General features: G+C 69.6%; 2 protein-coding genes and 1 long non-coding RNA gene across 4 annotated transcripts in view; 2 read left to right on the plus strand and 1 right to left on the minus strand.

Moving 5' to 3' along the window:
* SYT2 (synaptotagmin 2) overlaps positions 1-14,690 on the plus strand; it is a 79,054-nt gene extending 64,364 nt beyond the window's left edge. For both annotated transcript variants that reach the window (XM_025458512.3, XM_025458511.3), the window contains exons 2-9: positions 8,319-8,513; positions 9,029-9,195; positions 10,239-10,358; positions 10,715-10,882; positions 11,167-11,334; positions 12,136-12,253; positions 12,863-12,996; positions 14,402-14,690. In XM_025458512.3, the coding sequence (XP_025314297.1) occupies positions 8,336-8,513; positions 9,029-9,195; positions 10,239-10,358; positions 10,715-10,882; positions 11,167-11,334; positions 12,136-12,253; positions 12,863-12,996; positions 14,402-14,608 (1,260 nt within the window). In that variant the 5' untranslated portion in view covers positions 8,319-8,335 and the 3' untranslated portion in view covers positions 14,609-14,690. The remainder of the gene's footprint in view (positions 1-8,318; positions 8,514-9,028; positions 9,196-10,238; positions 10,359-10,714; positions 10,883-11,166; positions 11,335-12,135; positions 12,254-12,862; positions 12,997-14,401) is intronic.
* Positions 8,049-10,807, minus strand: LOC112667050 (uncharacterized). Its single transcript, XR_007411733.1, has 2 exons — positions 9,995-10,807; positions 8,049-9,113 (listed from the first exon to the last, which is right to left on the minus strand). It is a non-coding gene; the product is annotated as an uncharacterized LOC112667050 (long non-coding RNA).
* A 43-nt stretch (positions 14,691-14,733) lies between the features above and the next one.
* Positions 14,734-17,609, plus strand: LOC112667114 (basic proline-rich protein-like). The gene is made up of 2 exons (XM_049112000.1): positions 14,734-16,180; positions 16,244-17,609. The coding sequence occupies exons 1-2, from the start codon at positions 14,734-14,736 to the stop codon at positions 16,678-16,680; spliced, it is 1,884 nt and encodes a 627-aa protein (XP_048967957.1). The 3' UTR covers positions 16,681-17,609.
* Positions 17,610-19,184: the final 1,575 nt, after the last annotated feature.

Below are 19,184 nucleotides of genomic sequence, written 5' to 3' on the forward strand. Positions count from 1 at the left end.
TGGCATTTTGAGGACATGGTTCCCCCCTCTGGGCCCCTGTCCCCGAACCTGTTCTGGCGGGGTCAGGCGGGGGTCCTGGGTCAAGGCAGGGGGTCCGGGTCAGGCTGGGGGCCCGGGTCAGGGGGTGGGGAAGGCGGCGCCCTCGGGGCTGTAATCGTGCCCCTGGGACTGGCGAGACCCACCCTAGTTCTCCGCAGGCCCTGAGCTGTGGGAGGCGTTGGTGGTAACAGGCGTGGTTTTGCCAAGGGCCTGGCCCGCGTGGGAGGGACACGGGGGCGCGGACTGTATCCTCCGCAGCTGAGCCCCGTCACGTCCCTCTGGGGGCACCCCGGGCGTCCCCGACCTCTGACTGCCCCTGGCTCCCCACGCAGCCTCCCGAGGGCAGCCCCTCCCATCCTGCGGGGCAGGGGAGGCAGCCTGTGTGCCCCGTTCCGCCTCAGTCTCCCCATCTGTAAAACGGGAATAATAGTGTCGACCTGACGGGGCCGAGCGTGACGTGAACTTCAGCATGGTGCTCGTGGAGCCTCTAGGACCGGCACACGGCTCCCACGTGGGCCCAGGCCCGGTAGCTTCTGTCCCCTGCTCCTGGTGCTGCGGGCCGGGCGGCTGGTTAGGAGGCTGGTTAGAGCCCTGGGCTGGGTGCCTGCAAGTCGGGGTTCCAGGTCACACGTTGGGGCCAGAGCCTGGCGGCGAGCTGTCATCGGGGTCCACGGCCCCGCCTCTGGGCCGGCCTGAGTGTGTCTCTGCGAGCTGCCTGCCACGGGCTGAGCCTTCTTCCTCTCCTGTTCCCGGGTGCTCACCCGGCGTCACCTGCACAGTGGGACAAGGACAAGGGGGGCGACTTCACGGTCGCTCATCAGGGAAGGGATCTTCACGCCCCCTCGGCCCACGACCCTCCGGGGCCTGGACTGCGTGGACGCCCTTCCGCTCTCTTGCTGGGCGATCCAGGACGGCGGGCCTGCCTGCCAGGCCTGAGGCTGTGGGGGCCGGGCCCTGGTCCTGTCCCCCAGCCCCAGTGTCTGCCCCCCCTGAAGCGGGGGGCCTGCTGGATGTGGTCGCCAGGGGGGTGCCGAGCCCAGAGACACCCCCAGCTCCCCGTTCCTGCCAGCAGGCCCCGCAGCCAGGCTGCTGCTGAGGGCGGAGGCCAATGGGACAGCTGCTGCCTCGCAGCCCTTACCGTCCGGGAAGCTGAGTGGTGCACGTGGGTGACCCTGCCCAGGCGTGTCCCCAGGAACAGGCTCCCCGGCCTCTGGCCTCTGAAGCGCCCCCCACCTCCGGGCCCCAGGCGTCCGGATGGCACAGTCCTTGGCTCGGCCAGTGCTGCAGCCTCCGTCAGGCACACGGGGCCTGACCTCGCGCCCAGGGTCCGCGTGGACACGGCCAGCCCTGCCCTGGGCACCAGTGAGAGGAAGCGCGCGGGTGCAGGGGTGGCTCTGTGGGGGGCACCGTGGCTGGGGTCAGTCTCCCAAGGCAGCCCTGGGATCCCCGGAGCCGGAGCCTCCGGCCCCCCGCCCCCCGCCCAGCTCCCGGCGCCGGGTGCAAGCCAGCCCGGGTCCCAGAGTCCACGTCTGCCCCCTTCGCTGCTGCCCTCGTGCGGCTCACCCCAGGGGGTAGGGCTCCGGGCATCTGGGAGGGTCGTGGGCCACCCTGGGACGTGCAGAGGCCCAGAACACGGGGGAGGAGGGGAGTCCCCTGTCCCTCCCCGGGGCACCCCGATGGACTGGCAACAGGTGCTGGCGGCGGCGCAGTGGGGCTGTGCGCCCACGTCTCCCACCCGAGGCTGTGGTCCCCGAGGCGCCCCTGCTGCGGTCCCACCCGCTCAGCCTCCAAGTACCACGGCTTTCCTGCCACCCTTGAGTCCCCAGGTGGTTGGTGTGCCACCCCCGGGTCCCTCCTGGGGCTTCTCCCTTCCCGCTTAGGCTGCGTGACACGCGTGTTCCTGGTGCCGGGCACCCGTGGTGCACACACGTCCTGGGCTCACACGCGGGGCCCTTCCTGCACCCCCCCCCGCCACGTCATGGTCCCTCAGTGCCGCTGTCGCCGTGGGTCTGAGGGACGCAAGGCCCCTTTCTTCACGGCGGTGCCAGTGCGGTTCTGCTCCATCACTCGGCTAATGGGGCCTCGGCGGCTCCCCTTTCTGGGCCCTGACTTGAGGGACGCCAGCTGCCGGCTCCCGTCTGCCCCCTCCGCCCACCCCCACCCCCCGTCTGCCCCCCCTGCACCCTCCCCCCCCCGCCTGTAAGCCCTGCTCCCCCTGGCGAGGCCGAGCTCGTGTGTTTGGAGCTTGTACCGGTTGGGAGGCAGGAGACGCATCAGCGTTTAAGGGGTTTTAGCTCCAAATGAAGATGTGCATTTGGCACGAAAGGGACGGTGTTGGCCCGGATGGCGCAGTTCGCAGGGGGCAGCAGGGATCCTGTGGACGCAAGTGGGGTAACAGCCCCCCCGCCACAGGGCTCCCTTCCCAGCCAGTGCTGCCCCTGGCGCTGCCCCCCTGTGTGGACGGGACACGGGCGGCGCCCTCCCCACCCTCCTTGCGCCCCCACCCGCCGGACACACGGGCCCGCGCCCCTCCCACCGCCCCCCTGCACCCTGCCCTCGGCCAAGGAGCAGCTGCGCCCAAGGGCCTGCCGGGCTGGAGTAGGAGACGGCGGCTCAGCCTCCTTACCTGTGTGATGTGAGGCAGCTCACGTCCCTTGGGGGCCCATTTCTTCATTTCTCAGGCAAGGGGTTGGGACTGTGCTGTCGCCGGGTTCCCTCTGCTCTCGCGGCCCAGGGCTTACGTTGCCTGCGATGAAGCCCGCAGCGGGTGCGCAGGAGCCTTCGCCTCCCATCATCACCGCAGAGGCCCGGAGGGCGACGGGCCGGCCCGAGGTCGCACACCTCGGCTGACTGCCCGAGTGAGGAAGGACTCAACCTGGCCTGTCACCTCCCGTGGACTCTGCCCAGGGCCTCGTCTCGGGTGGTCTGGGATTTGCTGATCTCGGCCTAGATGCAAAAGCCGGGGAACGAGTGTCCTTGCGCAGGAGAGATTGAAGTTAGACCCGGGCAGGACTTTCTAGCTCTCTGGAGCCCTGCGGCGCGAGCTTTCCCGGGCAGGCCAAGAGCAGGCTCTGCTCCTACACGCGGCCGTGGGAGCCTCGCTGCAAAGCCCTGGTGCACGCGGCTGCCCCAGGAGGCCCTACCGGCCTGGCCACGCAGAGGACTCCCAGAAATGGGTAATTTATCTTCAAAATGAGCTAGAAAAGTAATTTATTTGAAACCGTATCCTCTGCCTCCCAGGACCAAGTGTTGGGCTGGAGCATCGATTCAAAACGTAAAGAAAGAAACTTATTCTTACGCGTGGATCTGTTAGCTTGCTAGCTCTGGTCACAGGCGCCTGGTTACCTGTTTCCACCTTGTTACTTGGGTTTCTGCGAATCCGAGGTGAGGAGAGGTTAAGTACATTGCATCCCCCCAGCTCCCCGTTATCTTTGTTAATTGAGGCCACGCTTGCGGGTGATAATCCGGAGAAGCGCAGAGTCCCCAGGTCGTACTGAATTGGTGGGAGGTGGCCGTCAGTGGCCGTCGGTGGCCGTCGGTGGCGGGTGTGTGTGTGTACACACGCCTGTGTGCTTTGGCTGGGGGGGTGGGGATCAAGCGTACTCACCTCTGATGTGGGGTCAGAATCTGATTTGGAAGGGAGCCTCCCCCGGGAGGAGCCACAGGCCAGCTGGAGGAGCCTGCGGGGCCTCAGTGCTCCTGGCCCTCTCTAGGGCAGAGGAGATGTGGGCTGAGGAGGCAGGTGGCCTGCGGGTGAGACAGGGAGGTCTTGGGTGGCCCCAGGCTGGCTGAGTCCAGAGTGGGCTACAGACATCCCCGTCGGTCCCCTGTTTTGCGCCGCAGGGGCCTGGGCTCCTGCTTCTGAAGCAGCCTGGGCTGGGGCGGGGAGGCAGGTATATTTGTGTGCTTCAAGATCCCCAAAATACAGCAGGGTGCCCAGGGACGGGTCTGCTGGGTGCTCCTCCCTACATCCCCTCCCCGGAAGCAACGACGACGCATGTCACCAGCGCCGCGTGCGTGTTCCCAGTGCCCGACTCTGGATACGTAAGTGCCCGTGCAGCACCGCCTCCGCCCCCCGACACGACACTTCCTCTTGTGCATGGTCATCTCTTGTTCCCCGTTCTCTTGACGCCGTCCACACCTGCACCCAAAGGGTGAAGCCCCGGCGCAGTGTTCCCTGCACGAGGCTCAGCGCAGACTGAGAGCAGCGCGTGCGGGAGCCTGTGAGTGCGAGTGTGCGTGGGTGTGAGGCCGGCTTCTGCTTCCTGTCCACCCCCCTCCCCTCCTACCCGATGGGTGACGGTCAAGGGTGTCACGGCTGAGCTCTGAGCACCTCTGGGTGTTGGGAGTCAAGGACACGGCCTCCAGACACGTGCTGTCGGCTTGTTAGAAGGGCTGCCTCGGTTCGCAGGACCTCCCTGACCCCGCCCACGGTCCTGCTTCCTGCCCTGGGCCTCCGTGCTGGGAGAGGGATGGATAAGGTAAAGGAGAAGTCGACCAGGTTGTCACTGTCCCCTACCACTGTCCCCCGCCACCAACTGCGGCAAATGTGGCTGCTCACCCTGCCAGAGGGGGCCGGAGGCAGCTAGCCAGTGCTGGGGTCCCAGCAGCTCCCCAGTGTGTGAGGCCCTGGAGGGTCCCGGCGTGCTCCCAAGTGTGCAGGGGCTCCCGGCTGTGCGCACACCTCACAGCCTGTCCTGCTGCAACGCGTCCCCGGCCCACCCTGGTGACCCGCAGTGCTTGACAAAGCGGCCAGGTGTTCGCTGTCGCCCAGCGGTGTGCAGGGGTGCAGGGGGTGGGGAGGCTGCAGGAGGGCTGGAGCAGGCGGGAGTGCGGGGAGGGGGGCGGAGGCTGCCCCCAGAGGTGCGCTGCCCTCCATGGGGCCTGAGGTCGCAGGAGCCAGGGCCACCCTGGGCACAGCACGTCAGCCCCCCCACACCCTTGCATCCCCTGCCCCTGCCCCCATGTACCCTCGCGCCCTCCCGGGATTCTGGGGAAGGAGGCGGGAGACCCAGGGAGTTGGCAGGTCGGGGAGGAACCAAGCCCTGCGGCTTCCCCAATGGGGACACGAGAGCGTGTGGGAGAACCGTGTGGGCTGTGGGAACGGGCGGTGGTGTCCCGACACTCCTGGTGGGAGGTACCAGGCGGGGGACGTGGGCCGCGCGGAGGGCCTGCTGCACGCTGCTCTCCTGTCCCCGTCCACGGAGCTTGGAGCCCAGCGAGGGGCACGTGGGGGGTGATGGGCGCCCCCAACAAGGACGGCGGCCGGGGGTGCGGGTGGCTGGCGGGGCCGCACCCTCCCCCGCTCCTGGCAGGTGGCCTCACAGTGGACCTCACCCCGGAGGCGGGCGGGGAGCTGGCAGGCTCTGTCACGGGAATAGGGCTTGTGTGCTGGGCCCGGGAGTGACCTGGGACGGGGGATGGATGGGGGAGGGACGGGGGGACAGGAGGGAGGACGGACAGAGAGACGGACAAGGGACAGATGGGGGACCAACGGGGGGACGGGAGGGAGGACAGACGGGAGGACAGATAGAGGGATGGACAGGAGGCACAGACGGGAACGGACGGCGGGGGAGACGGACAGGGGGATGGGAGGGAGGATGGATGGGAGGACGGACCCGGGGATGGACGGGGGAACGGACAGAGGGACAGACAGGGGACGGATGGGGGGACGGACGGGGCAGTGGCGCGGAGCCCCCCCCCCCGTGAGCTGCTGGAGGCCGGCCCCGAGTGGGCCCAGTGCCTGCGGGAGGCGGTGACCGTGGGGCGGCTGCCGGGACAGCCCTGACCTGCGCGGGAGGAGCGCCTGTGAGAGTGGCTGCTGCGTGGACGGCTCCGCGTGTGCGGTGAGGGCCGGGGTGCCCGGGCCCCCGTGCGTCTCCTGCTCCCTGGTGCTTCCCAGCATGTCCAGGGCCTGGGGCTCGGCGGGGCAGGCGGCCCCCTCCTCAAGCAGCAGGCGGCCCGGCGACCTCGGCCACTCGGCTGCGCTGGGAGGCGGGGACGCTCGCGTGTGGCCGAGTCACAGTAAAAGTGTATTTACAAAAATCAGGCAGCGGGACGCCCGGGGGCTCAGGGGTCGGGCATCTGCCTGGGCCCAGGGTGTGACCCCAGGTCCCGGGATCGAGTCCCGCGTCGGGGTCCCCGCAGGGAGCCTGCTTGTCCCTCCACCTGTGTCTCTGTCTCTCTCTGTGTGTCTCTTGAATAAATAAGATCTTTAAAAAAAAAATTAATAAATAAAAGGGCCTCCGGGCTCCAGGCCCTGGACAAGGCCCCGATGTGCTGCCGCTTTATGAACAGCCCACGTCCCCTGTGTCACTCCCCTCTGGTGATTGCCCGAGGACACCGCAGACTCCCTCACGGGGACCTGGGGCTGACAAGCCGTCACTGGGTCGTTGGAGGTCTTTCCCCTTCCCTCTGGGGTCGTGGTGGATTCAGGCCTTAACTCGCTGCCGCCAAAGCACAGTTTTCAAAATGTCAATTTGTCCACGTTACCTGCGTCCCTAAACCCTCTGACGGCTTCCGTGAGCCTGGGACAGGCCGTGGGGGGCCGTGCTGCTGTCGGGCCGCTCCCTCGGGCTCACAGTCAGCGCCTCCTGCTCTGGCCCATGTGGCCTCGCCCCGCCGCCACCCCTGTCCCCCTCCCCTGGGGGGAAGCCCCGGCCTCGGTCACGCCCCCAGGAAAGCGCTCTCTCCCCCAGGTGGGTCCGGGCGCCCCTTACAGACTCGGACCAGGCATCTCTCCTGCGGCTGTTCTCAGCCAGAACCTCAGTCGCCGCAGTCGTTCGCTCCACGTCACGCGCAGTCCCTCCACGCGCAGTCCCTCCACGCGCATGACACGAGGCCAGTGACGGAGGGAGGGAGCGCAGGGCCTTGTGTCGTCCTTCCTGCCACGGCCCCGCTCCTCCTCGCTGGGGTCCGGGGGCTCCTCCTCGCTGGGGTCCGGGGGCTCCTCCGTGGGAGCAGCGCCCGCCCGCCCGGCCCCGCGGGGCCCACACGCTGTCCTCCTGCCGCACTGCAACGGGCGGCCCCTCGGCGGCCCCACGCGGGCCTTCCGGTGCCTGCGGTGGAGCGTGGACCACACGGGGCCCCTGGGCGCCCAGCTGCGGTGGCAAAGGACAGTGTCGCTGATGGAGAAGGCCTGGGGCGCTGGCCGCCCGCTTGGTTTCTGCTCCGGTCAGGCCCCCCGGCCCGGGTTAGGGCCCCACGCGGTCCGTGCTCAGGTGGGGGGGGCCTGCTTCTGGCCCTCTGCCCCTCCACCACTTGCGTGTGCGCACGTGCTTTCTAAAATAAGCAAATTTTTGGGCAGCCCCTGTGGTGCAGCGGTTTAGCGCCACCTGCAGCCTGGGGTGTGATCCCAAAGTCCCGGGATCGAGTCCCACGTCAGGCTCCCTGCATGGAGCCTGCTTGTGTCTCTGCCTCTCTCTCTCTCTCTCTGTCTCTATGAATAAGTAAATAAAATATTAAAAAAAAATAAGCAAATTTTTTTTTGAAAAGAGAAAGAAAAGGCAGATGGTAAAATTTTACGTTAAAAAAGGCAGAATGGGGGATCGTGGGTAGCAGGGCCTCACGGGGAGTGGGGGTCTCCACACGTAAAACACACCCCGGAGAACACGAGTGGCCCCGAGATGGGAAGCAGATGTGCCTCCGGGCGGCAGACCCTGGGCAGCTGCTCCTTGACTCTCTTGCCCCCCGTTTTCGCGAGATGGTGCCGGAGGCGGGAGGCGGCGACGGTGACGGCAGGGACAGGTCAAGGAGGACAGAGGGTCACGAAGGAGCCCTCGGGGTGGAGGCCCGGCCTCCCGGAGCCCCCTCCGCCTCTGCTCAGCGGGAACAGTGGCCAAGCATGAGGCTGAGTCTGGGTTAAGCGACATCACGCACGGAGAGGGCTTTGCGCGGCGCCTGACCCAGGACGAGCCAACGTGGGGAGGAGGGTCGTGTCGTCATTTCGCCACAGTCGTTCACATTATGGGAACCATCTTTGGATTATAAAGGGATCGATAGTAATAGCGTTTAGTGGGCTTAAATTTTTTTTTATTCATGAGAGACACACAGAGAGACAGAGACACAGGCAGAGGGAGAAGCAGGCTCCTGTGGGAGCCCGACACGGGACTCGATCCTGGGACCCCGGGGTCACGACCTGGGCCGGAGGCGGTGCCCGACCACTGACCCCGCGGGCATCCCTAGGCCTTTAGCTCCCGAGAGAGGCTTCCAGTCCTTGGGCGGAGCTGTGTGTACTCGGGCTGCGGCCGCTCACCTGTTCCCACCCCTGCCGCCCGCAGCCGTCGCCTCCGCCACCATGAGGAACATCTTCAAGAGGAACCAGGAGCCCATCGTGGCTCCCGCCACCACCACGGCCACAGTGTCCACCGGGCTCTTAGACAACTCGACGGAGAGCGGGGGCGCCAGGCCGAGTCAGGATGACATGTTCACCTACATACAGGACAAGTTCTTCTACAAGATCCAGAGCATCCCCTGTGAGTGCCCGCGGGGGTGCCCCGGGCCGGGCCTGCTGCGCGTCCCTGGGGAGGGTGGGCGCCCCAGCCTCCCGGGGGGGAAGGGCCGCTGCCAGCACCCGGACACCCGGCGCTTGAAACCGGAGGAGGGTGGGAACCCGCGTGACACGGCCCTGCTGAAGATCTCCCGTCGTGTTACCTTAGTTTGGGAAACAGAAGCTCCCCCCACCATCACCTTCCCAGGTCCTGGCAGGGGCTGCTCGGGTGCCGGCGGAGGTCGCGGGTGGGCCCCCCCCCGTGGGAGGTGCTGGCGTGGGGTGTGGGGCGCGGCCAGGGCCCTGGGCCGCCGGCTCGGGGTGGCCCCGGAGCTCCTGCGCCTCGGTCGGGGTCTCTGTCCACGGCCCGTGGGCGCGGAGGGCAGGGCTGAGCAGGCTCCGGGAAGCAGACGTGGCTCACGTGCAGCGCCGTGGCCGTGGCCGCGTGCAGCGGGGCGGGGGGCGGGCTGAGCCCTGCTGACCCGGCTCCTCCATGGCCAGTACCGCCCTGGGCGCTGATCGCCATTGCCGTGGTCGCCGGCCTCCTGCTTCTCACCTGCTGCTTCTGCATCTGCAAGAAGTGCTGCTGCAAGAAGAAGAAGAACAAGAAGGAGAAAGGCAAAGGCATGAAGAACGCCATGAACATGAAGGACATGAAAGGGGGTCAGGTAGGAGCGCGCAGGCCGGGACCACGGGCCCAGCCCACCCCTCCGAGGCCGGGGCTGTGGCACAGGCTTCCAGGTGCCACAGCCGGACCAGCTGCCCTCGGGAGGGCCCCATGTGCCCTGGCAACTGTTGTCTGTGCAGCCGCTGGTGGGAACGGGGGTCTCCTCCACCCAATAGCTCGGCCTCAGCCTCGTGGAGGCCGCGGAGGAGAACCGTGCGTGGACCCCCAGAGGGGCCAGGGCACAAAACGTGGGGAAGAGAACCGCACCCCCGGCCCCAGGAGGCCACCACTGAAGGGACGGACCCTGCGTGGTCCTGCCAGAAGACGCTGGAGGACGAAACCCCGCTGGAGGCCTCCACTGGGTGGCGGGGATCCACTGAGGCAGCAGAATGGTCCCGAGGCACCAAGACCGAGCCCAGTGGAGTCACCCCTGGTCACACGATAATAGTTTATTTGCCCCTGTGTTGGGGGTGGTCAGTCTGGAAAGTCCTTGGGTAAATCCTGGCTCCCCCGTTTGGTTGCTGAGGCCCCTGGTTCGCTTTGACCCACCGCTGCTCACTTGTCCTGGGAGCGACTACGAGAGCCTCGTGCTCAAGAAATCAGTGTGAGGCCCGGGAGGAAGGTGGCCTCACGGAGTCAGCGAGATTAAATGGCCTTTGGGCGCTCATGTGTGCGCGTGCCTGTGTATGTGCATGTGTGCACACGCCTGTGTGTGCAGGCATGCGTGCGCGTGCGTGGCCGAGAGAAGCCCGCCATGTCACGTGGGGTGGGGGCGGGCTACAGGGCGGCGGGTGGCCCACCTGGTGGCAGCCGGTGCGGCCGCAGGACTTTCTCTTACGTCACTTTCCTTCTCTCACCCCCGTGGGCTCTCCGTGCTCTGGGATGCGCCGACGGTGCTCCGGGTAAGTGTCCCAGGGCGGCCCCTGAGCTGGGAAGTAGGGCGCGTGCAAGCCGCGGCCGGGGGGCCGAGGGCCGCGGATTGGGGCCCCCAGGCAGGCCCCGTCCTGTCCCCTGAGCGCCCCTTGTCCGGCCCAGTCCCCCCAGGATGACGATGATGCCGAGACGGGCCTGACGGAGGGAGAGGGCGAGGGAGAGGAGGAGAAGGAGCCGGAGAACCTGGGCAAGCTGCAGTTCTCCCTGGATTATGATTTCCAGGCCAACCAGGTAGGGCGGCCAGGCTGGGGGTGTGTGGGGGGGGAGCGCGAGAAGCAGGCACGCCCACAGGCCAGGCCGCCCCCTTCCATGGGGTGGGCGGGGCTGGAGACCAAAGGCGTGCGCCCCCGGGTGCCCCCATGAGCCCCCGGCATCATCGCTTTAGAGGGGTCCGCAGTTCAGGGCCCCCGCTGTCAACACCCCGCCGACCTTGGGCAAACCCGCTTCCCTGACGTCACCTGGATCCAGGGGTAGGGACGGGACCGGTGTTCCTGGGTCGCAGCGGCCTGTCCCCACTGGGGGGCTGGTGTCCCCGGGGGGGTGAGGGGGGTGATGGGGGGCTCAGGCCCGGTCCTCTCTCCCCGCAGCTCACCGTCGGCGTCCTGCAAGCTGCTGAATTGCCAGCCCTGGACATGGGGGGCACCTCAGACCCTTACGTCAAAGTCTTCCTCCTTCCAGACAAGAAGAAGAAGTACGAGACCAAAGTCCACCGCAAAACGCTGAACCCCGCCTTCAATGAGACTTTCACCTTCAAGGTGCAGGCGGGCAGGATGGCACCCTGGGGCCCCTGAGCCCCGCGCACCCTTGGGGGCCTCACGGGTGGCGGGGGCTCAGGCTGCAGCCGGGGACGGTGGCTTGGGCGCTGGGCGCCCTGAGGCCACTGCTCGGTCCGTAGGACGGCGCCCCACTCCACACGCCCTGCCTCCCCAGAGCCCTGTCACCGCCTGTCCTGGGGCTTCGCGGGGACAGGGCTCGGCCGGGCGGCCCCGTGGCGTGTGACTCAGGGGCCCTGGCCTTCCCCGCCTGCTGTGCCCTGCAGGTGCCCTACCAGGAGCTGGGGGGCAAAACCCTGGTGATGGCCATCTATGACTTCGACCGCTTCTCCAAACACGACATCATCGGCGAGGTGAAGGTGCCCATGAACACCGTGGACCTGGGCCAGCCCATCGAGGAGTGGAGGGACCTGCAGGGCGGCGAGAAGGAGGAGGTGAGAGCGGCAAGCGCCGAGGGGCTGCGGGCGGGTGGGACGCGGCTGCGCTGTGTGACCCCGGGCACCTGGCTGACCCCCTGGGCCCGGGCCCCCCGCAGTCTGGCCTAGCCTCTGGCGTTGAGGAGGCTCCCCCGTTAGGGGAGCAGTGTCACCGTCGTGCTGCTGCGGTTCTGCTGTCCCTGAGGGCCCCTGACTTGTCACTTCGTGCCTCAGTTTACCCACAGGGCAAGCCCATATTTATTTTAAAGGTGTCTCGGCACGGGGGCTTGTCCTCCCAGCAGCTGCTACAGCATCCACGGCTTACCAGGCACGGGCTGAGCACCTGCCATATGCCACATGCTCCCTGGAGCCCCTGCTCCTCCAGCATCGGTCCTTCGTCTGGCCAAGTCCCGGTCGCGAGGCCAGCAGCGTACCAGGCTGGGGGGGGAGGGACGCCCAGGACCCCCTTGCTGACCGGGCGCTCACCCTGAGGAAGCCGGGCCTGTGCCCCTGAGCAGGGACCGGGCAGGTGGGCCCCATCCCCGAGAGGCTCACCCGGGCATGATGTTGGCAGAGCTCCTAGGAGCAGGAGCCCTGGGTTCCCATCCTGCCCCTGGTGCCCTTGCTGTGGGACGTTGTGGAGGTCTCGGGGTCACCAGGAGCCCTGACCCATCCACGGGAGGGCGTCACCATGACAGTAACCCAAGGAGAGGGACAGAGTACCGGGACGACTGCTCTGCCGGGGAGCGGGAGCCATCCCCGGGGTGCGGTCATGGGGTGGGGGGCCCGGATGACCGGGATGCTGCTCTTCCGGCACAGCCAGAGAAGCTGGGCGACATCTGCACCTCCCTGCGCTACGTGCCCACGGCCGGGAAGCTCACTGTCTGTATCCTGGAGGCCAAGAACCTGAAGAAGATGGACGTGGGGGGCCTGTCAGGTACCTGCAGGCCTGGCGGCTGCCATGGGATGGCACCGGCGAGCCAGGCGCTGGGCCTCGCTTCCCACCAGGTGGCCGCTGTCCTGGGCCCCAGGCCCGCCCCTGGGAGCTGCCCAGAGCTGGGGACACTTGTCCTGCACAGGCCCTGCCCGCGGGGGGGCGGGGAGGGGGGAACGCCGCCTTCCTGGGCATCAGGCTGGGGTGGGGGCTCCCCTGGCAGTCCTGCGGCCAGCCCGGCCAGGTCACCCCGGCTTGTCACCCCCCCTCACTCACACCCACCCTGCTCCATCGCACACACACACCCCACTCGCTCAGCGCCGCTCACTCCCCGACCTTCTGCAGGCCTCAGTTTCTCACCCGCGAGGTGGGGAGGTGGGTGGGGGCATGGCCGCGTGTGTGAGCCCCCTCTGCCCCCCACCTGGGACGGCGGCGCAGGGTCACTGCTAGAGCCTGAGCCCCAGGCAGCCTCCCCTGCACCCGCAGCCCGAACTGGTCCTCCAGCTGGAATCTTCCTGCTGCCTCTGCTTCTGCTGGGGGGGGGGGTGCAGAGGGAGGTGGGGGAGGTGGGGGCGCAGGCTAAGGAGGCTCTGGGGCGGGGCTTCTCCGCAGACCCCTACGTGAAGATCCACCTGATGCAGAACGGCAAGAGGCTCAAGAAGAAGAAGACGACGGTCAAGAAGAAGACCCTGAACCCCTACTTCAACGAGTCCTTCAGCTTCGAGATCCCCTTCGAGCAGATCCAGGTGCTGGGGGGGGCGGCGGGAACCCCTCCCCTCCTGCTCCTCGGGTCCAGCTACTGCCTGCCTGGGCTGTGCCCCCACTTATGGTTGATGGGAGCGCAGCGGCCCAGGGGTTTCCCAGCCCCCGTGCGCCCCAAACCCGTAGAATGATCTCCCCGGGCGGCGTCTGCGCAGCCTCTGTCCTCTGCCTTCTGTTCCCGAGGGAAGAGACGGGGCATTGGCATCGCCCCAGGCGCCCGCCCTTTGTTTCCCCCCTCGTGTGTCCAACACTCTTTGCGGAGCATTCCCCACGTGCCAGGATGCTGCCGGGTGCTGGAGACACACGTGTGTCCAAGACACGGCCCTTGTGAAGGACCCCGGGGGGGGGGAGCAGGTGCAGGCAGGGGCCCCGGGAGGTGAGGGCGTCGGCGTGCAGGTGCAGGTGCAGGTGCAGGTGCAGGGGGCGGCCGCCCCACAGCGAGGCTTCCCGGAGCAAGCCTGGTCCCAGCGGGTGGCAGGAGCCGTGGGGGAGGGGAGGCCCCCAGGTCCTGTCCGGCGTCCCGCACCCCATTCCCGCTGCCCCAGCCCCGCTCCGGGAGCCCCCTCCGCGCTAGGGTTCTGTCCTGACGGGTCCACGCAGCCCCCCCGCCGTCCGCCCCGCTGGCTGCCCTGCTCGCGGCGTCCGTGCGTCGGCCCCTGCGGAGCTGCCCGCAGCGCCCTGAGCCCGCTGTCGCCTGTCTGCGTCCCCGTAGGCCCTCGCGCTTACCTCGACCGAACGGCTCGTTTTTCCAGGATTTTTAAAATTGATTCATGAGAGACGCACAGAGAGGCGGGGACACAGGCGGGGGAGAGGCTGGCTCCTGCGGGGCCCGACGCGGGGCTCGATCCCGGGACGCGGGGCCACGCCCTGGGCCGAGGCAGGCGCCCACCCGCTGAGCCCCCGGGCGCCCCTAGCATCGCCTCTTAAAGACATTTTATTTTCATTTTTTTATGTATTTTTTTGTTTGAATTCAAATAATCACCACGTAGTATATCAGTGGTTCCGGAGGCAGAGGTCGGTGGCCCACCACGTGTGTTACGTCACACCCGGTGCTCGTGACGTCACGCGCCCCCCACCGCCCGTCCCGCAGCGACCCCGCCCCCGGGACCCGCCAGTCTTGCTGGGACTCGCGGTCTCCTGCGGTTTGTCTCCCTCCCGCGACCCCGTTTTGTCCCTTAAACGGCGCACGTGAGCGGCAGCGCGGGCGTGGCCCGTGTCACGTGCGCCGTGAGCCTGCGCGCCTGCCCGTGCGTCACCGCCGCGCCTGCCCGTGCGTCACCGCCGCGCCTGCCCGTGCGTCACCGCCGCGCCTGCGGGGGGGGCCGCGGAGGGGGCCGCGGGGGGGGGGTCCCCGGGGCGGCGCCCGTCTCACCCCGTCCGTCCCCGCAGAAAGTGCAGGTGGTGGTGACCGTGCTGGACTACGACAAGCTGGGCAAGAACGAGGCCATCGGCAAGATCTTCGTGGGCAGCAACGCCACGGGCACGGAGCTGCGGCACTGGTCCGACATGCTGGCCAACCCGCGGCGGCCCATCGCGCAGTGGCACTCACTCAAGCCCGAGGAGGAGGTGGACGCGCTGCTGGGAAAGAACAAGTAGGGGCGGCCCCGCCGCGCCCCGCCGCGCCCCGCCGCCGCGGTTCCCGCCACACCGCCCCGCCCCCGCCCCCCCGCCCGCCTTCCCGCGCTTCCGCTTCCGCTTCCGGCGCTGAGCGGGCCCGGCGCATGCGCGGGGTGCAGGGGCCGCGTGCTCGAGGAGCCCGACGCCGAGGCCCCGCCCCCGCCCCGCCCCGCCCCGCCCCCGGGCCTCGGGGGCACGTGGTCGCCTCCAGGCCTCGCTCGTGCCCGCGCCGGGCTCGGGCGCTGCCTCCGCCCCGCCCGCTTGCGCTTCTCTTCTCTCCCACCGCCGCTGTCAACGCCGTCGTCGCCCGGGGCCGCGCCTCGAGGAAGGTGCGCGTGACCTCCGCCGCCCTGCGGCCCGGGGGGCTGCCGAGCCCTGGCCCAACCCGGGGAGGCCCGCGTCGTGGGCGCCGAGAAGCAGGACCGGCCCGGCAGCGGCTGCACCTGCTGGGCCCGGCCCCGCCACTCGTGCCCCCCGCCCCCCGCCCCCGGCCCCGCCCGGGTAAAAAGCCATATGCGCGGAGTCCCGCGTGCGCCGAGCCTCCCCCCACACGGAGCCCGGCAGGAGGCAGGCGGGCGAGCGAGGGCCCCGCGCCCCGGAGCCGCCCTGCGCCCCCTGCGCCTGCCCCCTGCGCCCCGCAGCCGCCCTGCACCCGACCCCCCGCCCCGGAGCCGCCCCGCGCCCCCTGTGCCCCGCCCCCCGCGGCCGCCCTTCGCCTCCCGCCCGGCCCGGGGGAGCTCAGCTGGGTCCGTGCCGAGCCCAGAGTCGCGCCCGCGGGGGCCGTGGGAGCTGCGGGGGGCGCGCTTCGGGTGCGGGGACTCCTCGCCCAGCCCCAGAGCTGCGGGTCCCGGGGCGTCTCCGCGCCTTCCCCACGGACCGTGTGCCCAGGCCCCGCGGAGCCCACGCCCTCCCTTTGCGCCCCGCGCGTTCCGCCGCCCGAGATGCTGCTCTGCCCGCGGAGCCCAACGGCCGCCGCCCCCCGAGGGCCGCAAGGGCAGCGGTCGCCCCCCCCGGGGCTCTGGGTTCCCCGGCCGCAAGGCGGCTGGATCCGCTGCCCCGGGCCCAGGTGCGCGGCCGCCCCCGGCGTGGGCCCCGTGAACTCGGCGGGCAGCGCCCTGGCTCGTGGGTTTTCCGCAGCTGAGAGCGAGGTCACCCTGGCCGCGGGCGTCCTGAGCCTGGCGGCCGCGCGGGCCCTTCAGAGCTGCTGGGGAGCCCGGGGCAGGCTGCGGGCGGGGCGGGAGCCGAGGCCGGGGCGGTGGGGGGGTCCCCCCTCGGCTCTGGAACCAGCCCAGCTGCCCCCGCGGAATCAGGGGGGCCGGGCGGCTGTCCCGGGGCTCCCGGCGCCACAGAGGCGGTGGCAGCGGCCGCCCGTGGGTGAAGCCAGCTCCCGAGCGCCCGGGCTGCGTGCAGGGGTGCGGGTGGGTGAGCAGAGGGGCCGAGAAGCCCCGGGTCGCGAGTGGGACGGAGAGTCCGGGTGGCCGTGCTGTGTGCTGATGCGTGGCCTCATGCACCCCCCGTCTGCCGCCCTGCACCTGCCCCCTCCCCCTGCACCTGCCCTCTCCCGCCACCGCCCGCTGCCCTGCAACTGCTCTCCCCCGCCCCCTCCCCCTGCACCTGCGCCCTCTCCCCTGCACCTGCCCTCCCCCTGCACCTGCCCCTCCCCCCACCGCCCGCCGCCCTGCACCTGCCCCCCCCCCGCCCCTTCCCCCCTGCACCTGCTCCCTCCCCGCCCCTCCTTGTGGGGCTGCTCGTGGCCCTCCTGGGGGCCTTGGCTGGTGGCGGGCAGGGAGGAGGCCCGGGCCCCACGACAGTTGCCCGCCTTGGCACGCCCGCCTGGAGGATGCCGGGTAGGGTGGCATTTGGGAGAAGCAGCAAAGGACTCCGGGCCGAGTGGGTCGCGGGCCCAGCCGGGCGTAGGGGGCAGGGCGGGTCGTCCCTGTGACATCCGAGTCCAGGGCGTCCTGGTTGCTGTGCGCCCGCCCTGCGGCCCTGCCCGGTCCCGGGGCCAGACCCTGGTCACCGAGGGTCTTAACCTGCTTTTCGAGCTGTAACACTGAGAAGGGGCCACTGTGACTTGAAGACACGCGAATATAGTTTATTTTTTAAGTGACAACAAAACAAGAACCTTCCGAAGCCATGGGGGCCTCATCCCCCCCACCCTACCCCCAGTGCATCCGGTTATGTGACCCAAGGTCGCCCCCGGGACCTCCCGGGCTCCTCACTCGCCTGCATGTCTCCGCCTCCTGTAGATCCGCTGCATGCCGGCCCGGTGCCCCCGAGGCCCCCGAGGCCCGAGCCCCCGTGTCACCCCGTCGGGGCCCCGTGTCCGCCCCGCCCTCGCGGACCTGGGCGCCCCGGAGGCCCGTCCCCACGGCCCGCACCTGCGCTGCGTCCCGCCCGGCGTCGGGTCCCGGTGGGCGCCCTGTGCGCTGCGCCCTGCCCCCGACCCCCGTGAACTAACTGAAAAGCCATAGAGGGGCTCCCGCCGGAGGAGCGCCCCGTGCCCCGACCGGCCCCCCACTCGTGAAGGGCTCACCCGCCGTCACCCTCCCGCTCCCAGCCCCGCGCCCCGGGGTGCGACGGTCGAGGGGCGCCTGCGGGGGACACGGGGCCCGGTCGGGACCCTGGGGACCGTGGGACGCGGAGCCCAGGTCCGGCGCCGCCCTCCGCCCTCTGCCCGAGCCGAGCGGGGGCAGCACGGGGCGCGGCCGCTCCTCCAGGAGGCCGGGCCCGCGGATGTCTCCACCCCGAAGGACCCACCGGCCGCCCCCGATCCCGGGGCCTGGAAGCTTCGAGACCCGGCGGGGCGGCCCCACGGGGACCCGCCGTGGTCGCGGGAGGAAGGACGCGCGGCCCCGCCCGCTCCGCCCGGCGGCACCCCCCCCCCCCCCCCGTGGGCTTTCGTTCTTGTTTCCTGTCTCGTCCACCTGTTATTTTGTAACGAGCTGCGTCTCCTAATTAAAGAAATGAGCTGAGAGAAGCCTGGGGGGCGCGTGTCTCCAGTTTCTGCGGGGCTTGCGGGGCAAGGTGGGCGGGGGGGGGGGGTTCCGAGGGTGTGCAAGGTGCAAGGTGCGCGGGGGATCCTGAGGGTGTGCAAGGTCGGCGTAGGAGGTTCTGAGGGTGTGCAAGGTGAGTGGGGGTCCTGAAGGTGTGCAAGGTGGGCGGGGGGGGGCGGTTTCTGAGGGTGTATAAGGTGGGCGGGGGGGGGGTCAGAGGGTGTGCAAGGTGCATGGGGGGGGGTCCGAGGACCTGGGGCCCAGCATCTTGCTCAGGGGAGAGTCCCCGGGCCGAGGGGCTCTCTTCTAGGGGAAGCACTCCGACGGGGGTTTGGGGGTCGTGAGGGGCCCGGGTCCTTGACTCCGTTCCCGCGGGCCAGGCCGTGTCCACAAGGTCCTGGGTCCCCCTGCGAAGAGCTTCAGTCGGGGCGGAGGACGAAGCCCCAGAATTTGGGGGGACGCGAGTGCGGCAGGGGCGGGGCGAGTGAGGGGGTGGAGGGGCTGCAGGCCGGTGCCGGGGCTCCCCAGCTGGGCCGAGCTCGGATGACGCCAGTTTCCCGCCCAAACCGGAGGTTTAGCCACAGGCGGATCCGGGATCCGAGGGAAGGCGCCGCGGCCGGTCTCCAGGGGCGCCTCCCGGGAACCCCCTCCTCCCCGGGCCGCGGCGCCCCGACCTCCGCCTCCTTCCCGAGCTGATCTCAGGTCCTGCTCTCATTGGTTTTATTTTATTTTATTTATTTTATTTTATTTATATTATTTTTTATGATAGTCATACAGAGAGAGAGAGAGAGGGAGAGACACAGGCAGAGGGAGAAGCAGGCTCCATGCACCGGGAGCCCGACGTGGGATTCGATCCCGGGTCTCCAGGATCGCGCCCTGGGCCAAAGGCAGGCGCCAAACCACTGCGCCACCCAGGGATCCCCAAGATTTTATTTATTCGTAAAAGGCCCGGAGAGAGGGAGAGGCCGGCTCCCCGCAGGGACCCCGAGGCGGGGCTCGATCCGGGCCCCGGGGTCACGCCCTGGGCCGCAGGCGGGGCCCGCGGCTCCCAGGTGGACGGGGTCGCGCTCCAGGTTTCACAGGGGCCGCCCCGGAGCCTGGCCGAGGCTCCCGTGAGCAGGTGGTCGGGCCGCGGCCGGTGGTGTAGACATGGCGGGCCGCCGCCCGGGGCCGGGGAAGGAGGCGCTCCCGGGGCTCCTCCGGTGTCGCGGGCCAGGCGCCCCGCGCGAGCTCCTCGGCAGGTGGGGCGGCGGCTCCGAGGCCCCAGCGGCCCGCGCCTGGGTTCACCTGGGTTCACCAGGGTTCACCTGCGTCCGGGCTGGGCCGCCCTGGGGCCTGCGGCCTGGCTCCTCCCGTGGCTGCGGGGCCGCGAGCAGCTGCTGACGGCGACCGAGGGGCCGTGTCCTCCGCGGGCCGGCGCCTGGACCCTCCCCCCCGAGGTCCCCCCAACCTGCAGCCGCCCGCCCCCTCCCTGCGCAGCGCCCCTCCGCCCCGAGCCCCCGACTCACAGCAGCCGGCTGCGGGGTGGCCCCAGGCCCGAGCCCCCCACGCGTGTCCCG

This window comes from Canis lupus, chromosome 7 (genome assembly GCF_003254725.2).
Source record: "Canis lupus dingo isolate Sandy chromosome 7, ASM325472v2, whole genome shotgun sequence".
NCBI classification, from domain to species: Eukaryota; Metazoa; Chordata; class Mammalia; order Carnivora; family Canidae; genus Canis; species Canis lupus.

Coding starts and splice junctions, on each gene's coding strand:
- LOC112667114 (XM_049112000.1), top strand. CDS start 14,734: ATGCGCGGGGTGCAGGGGCCGCGTGCTCGAGGAGCCCGACGCCGAGGC. Junction 16,181..16,243: donor CCTGCCCCCTCCCCCTGCAC/CTGCCCTCTCCC, acceptor CTCCCCCTGCAC/CTGCGCCCTCTCCCCTGCAC.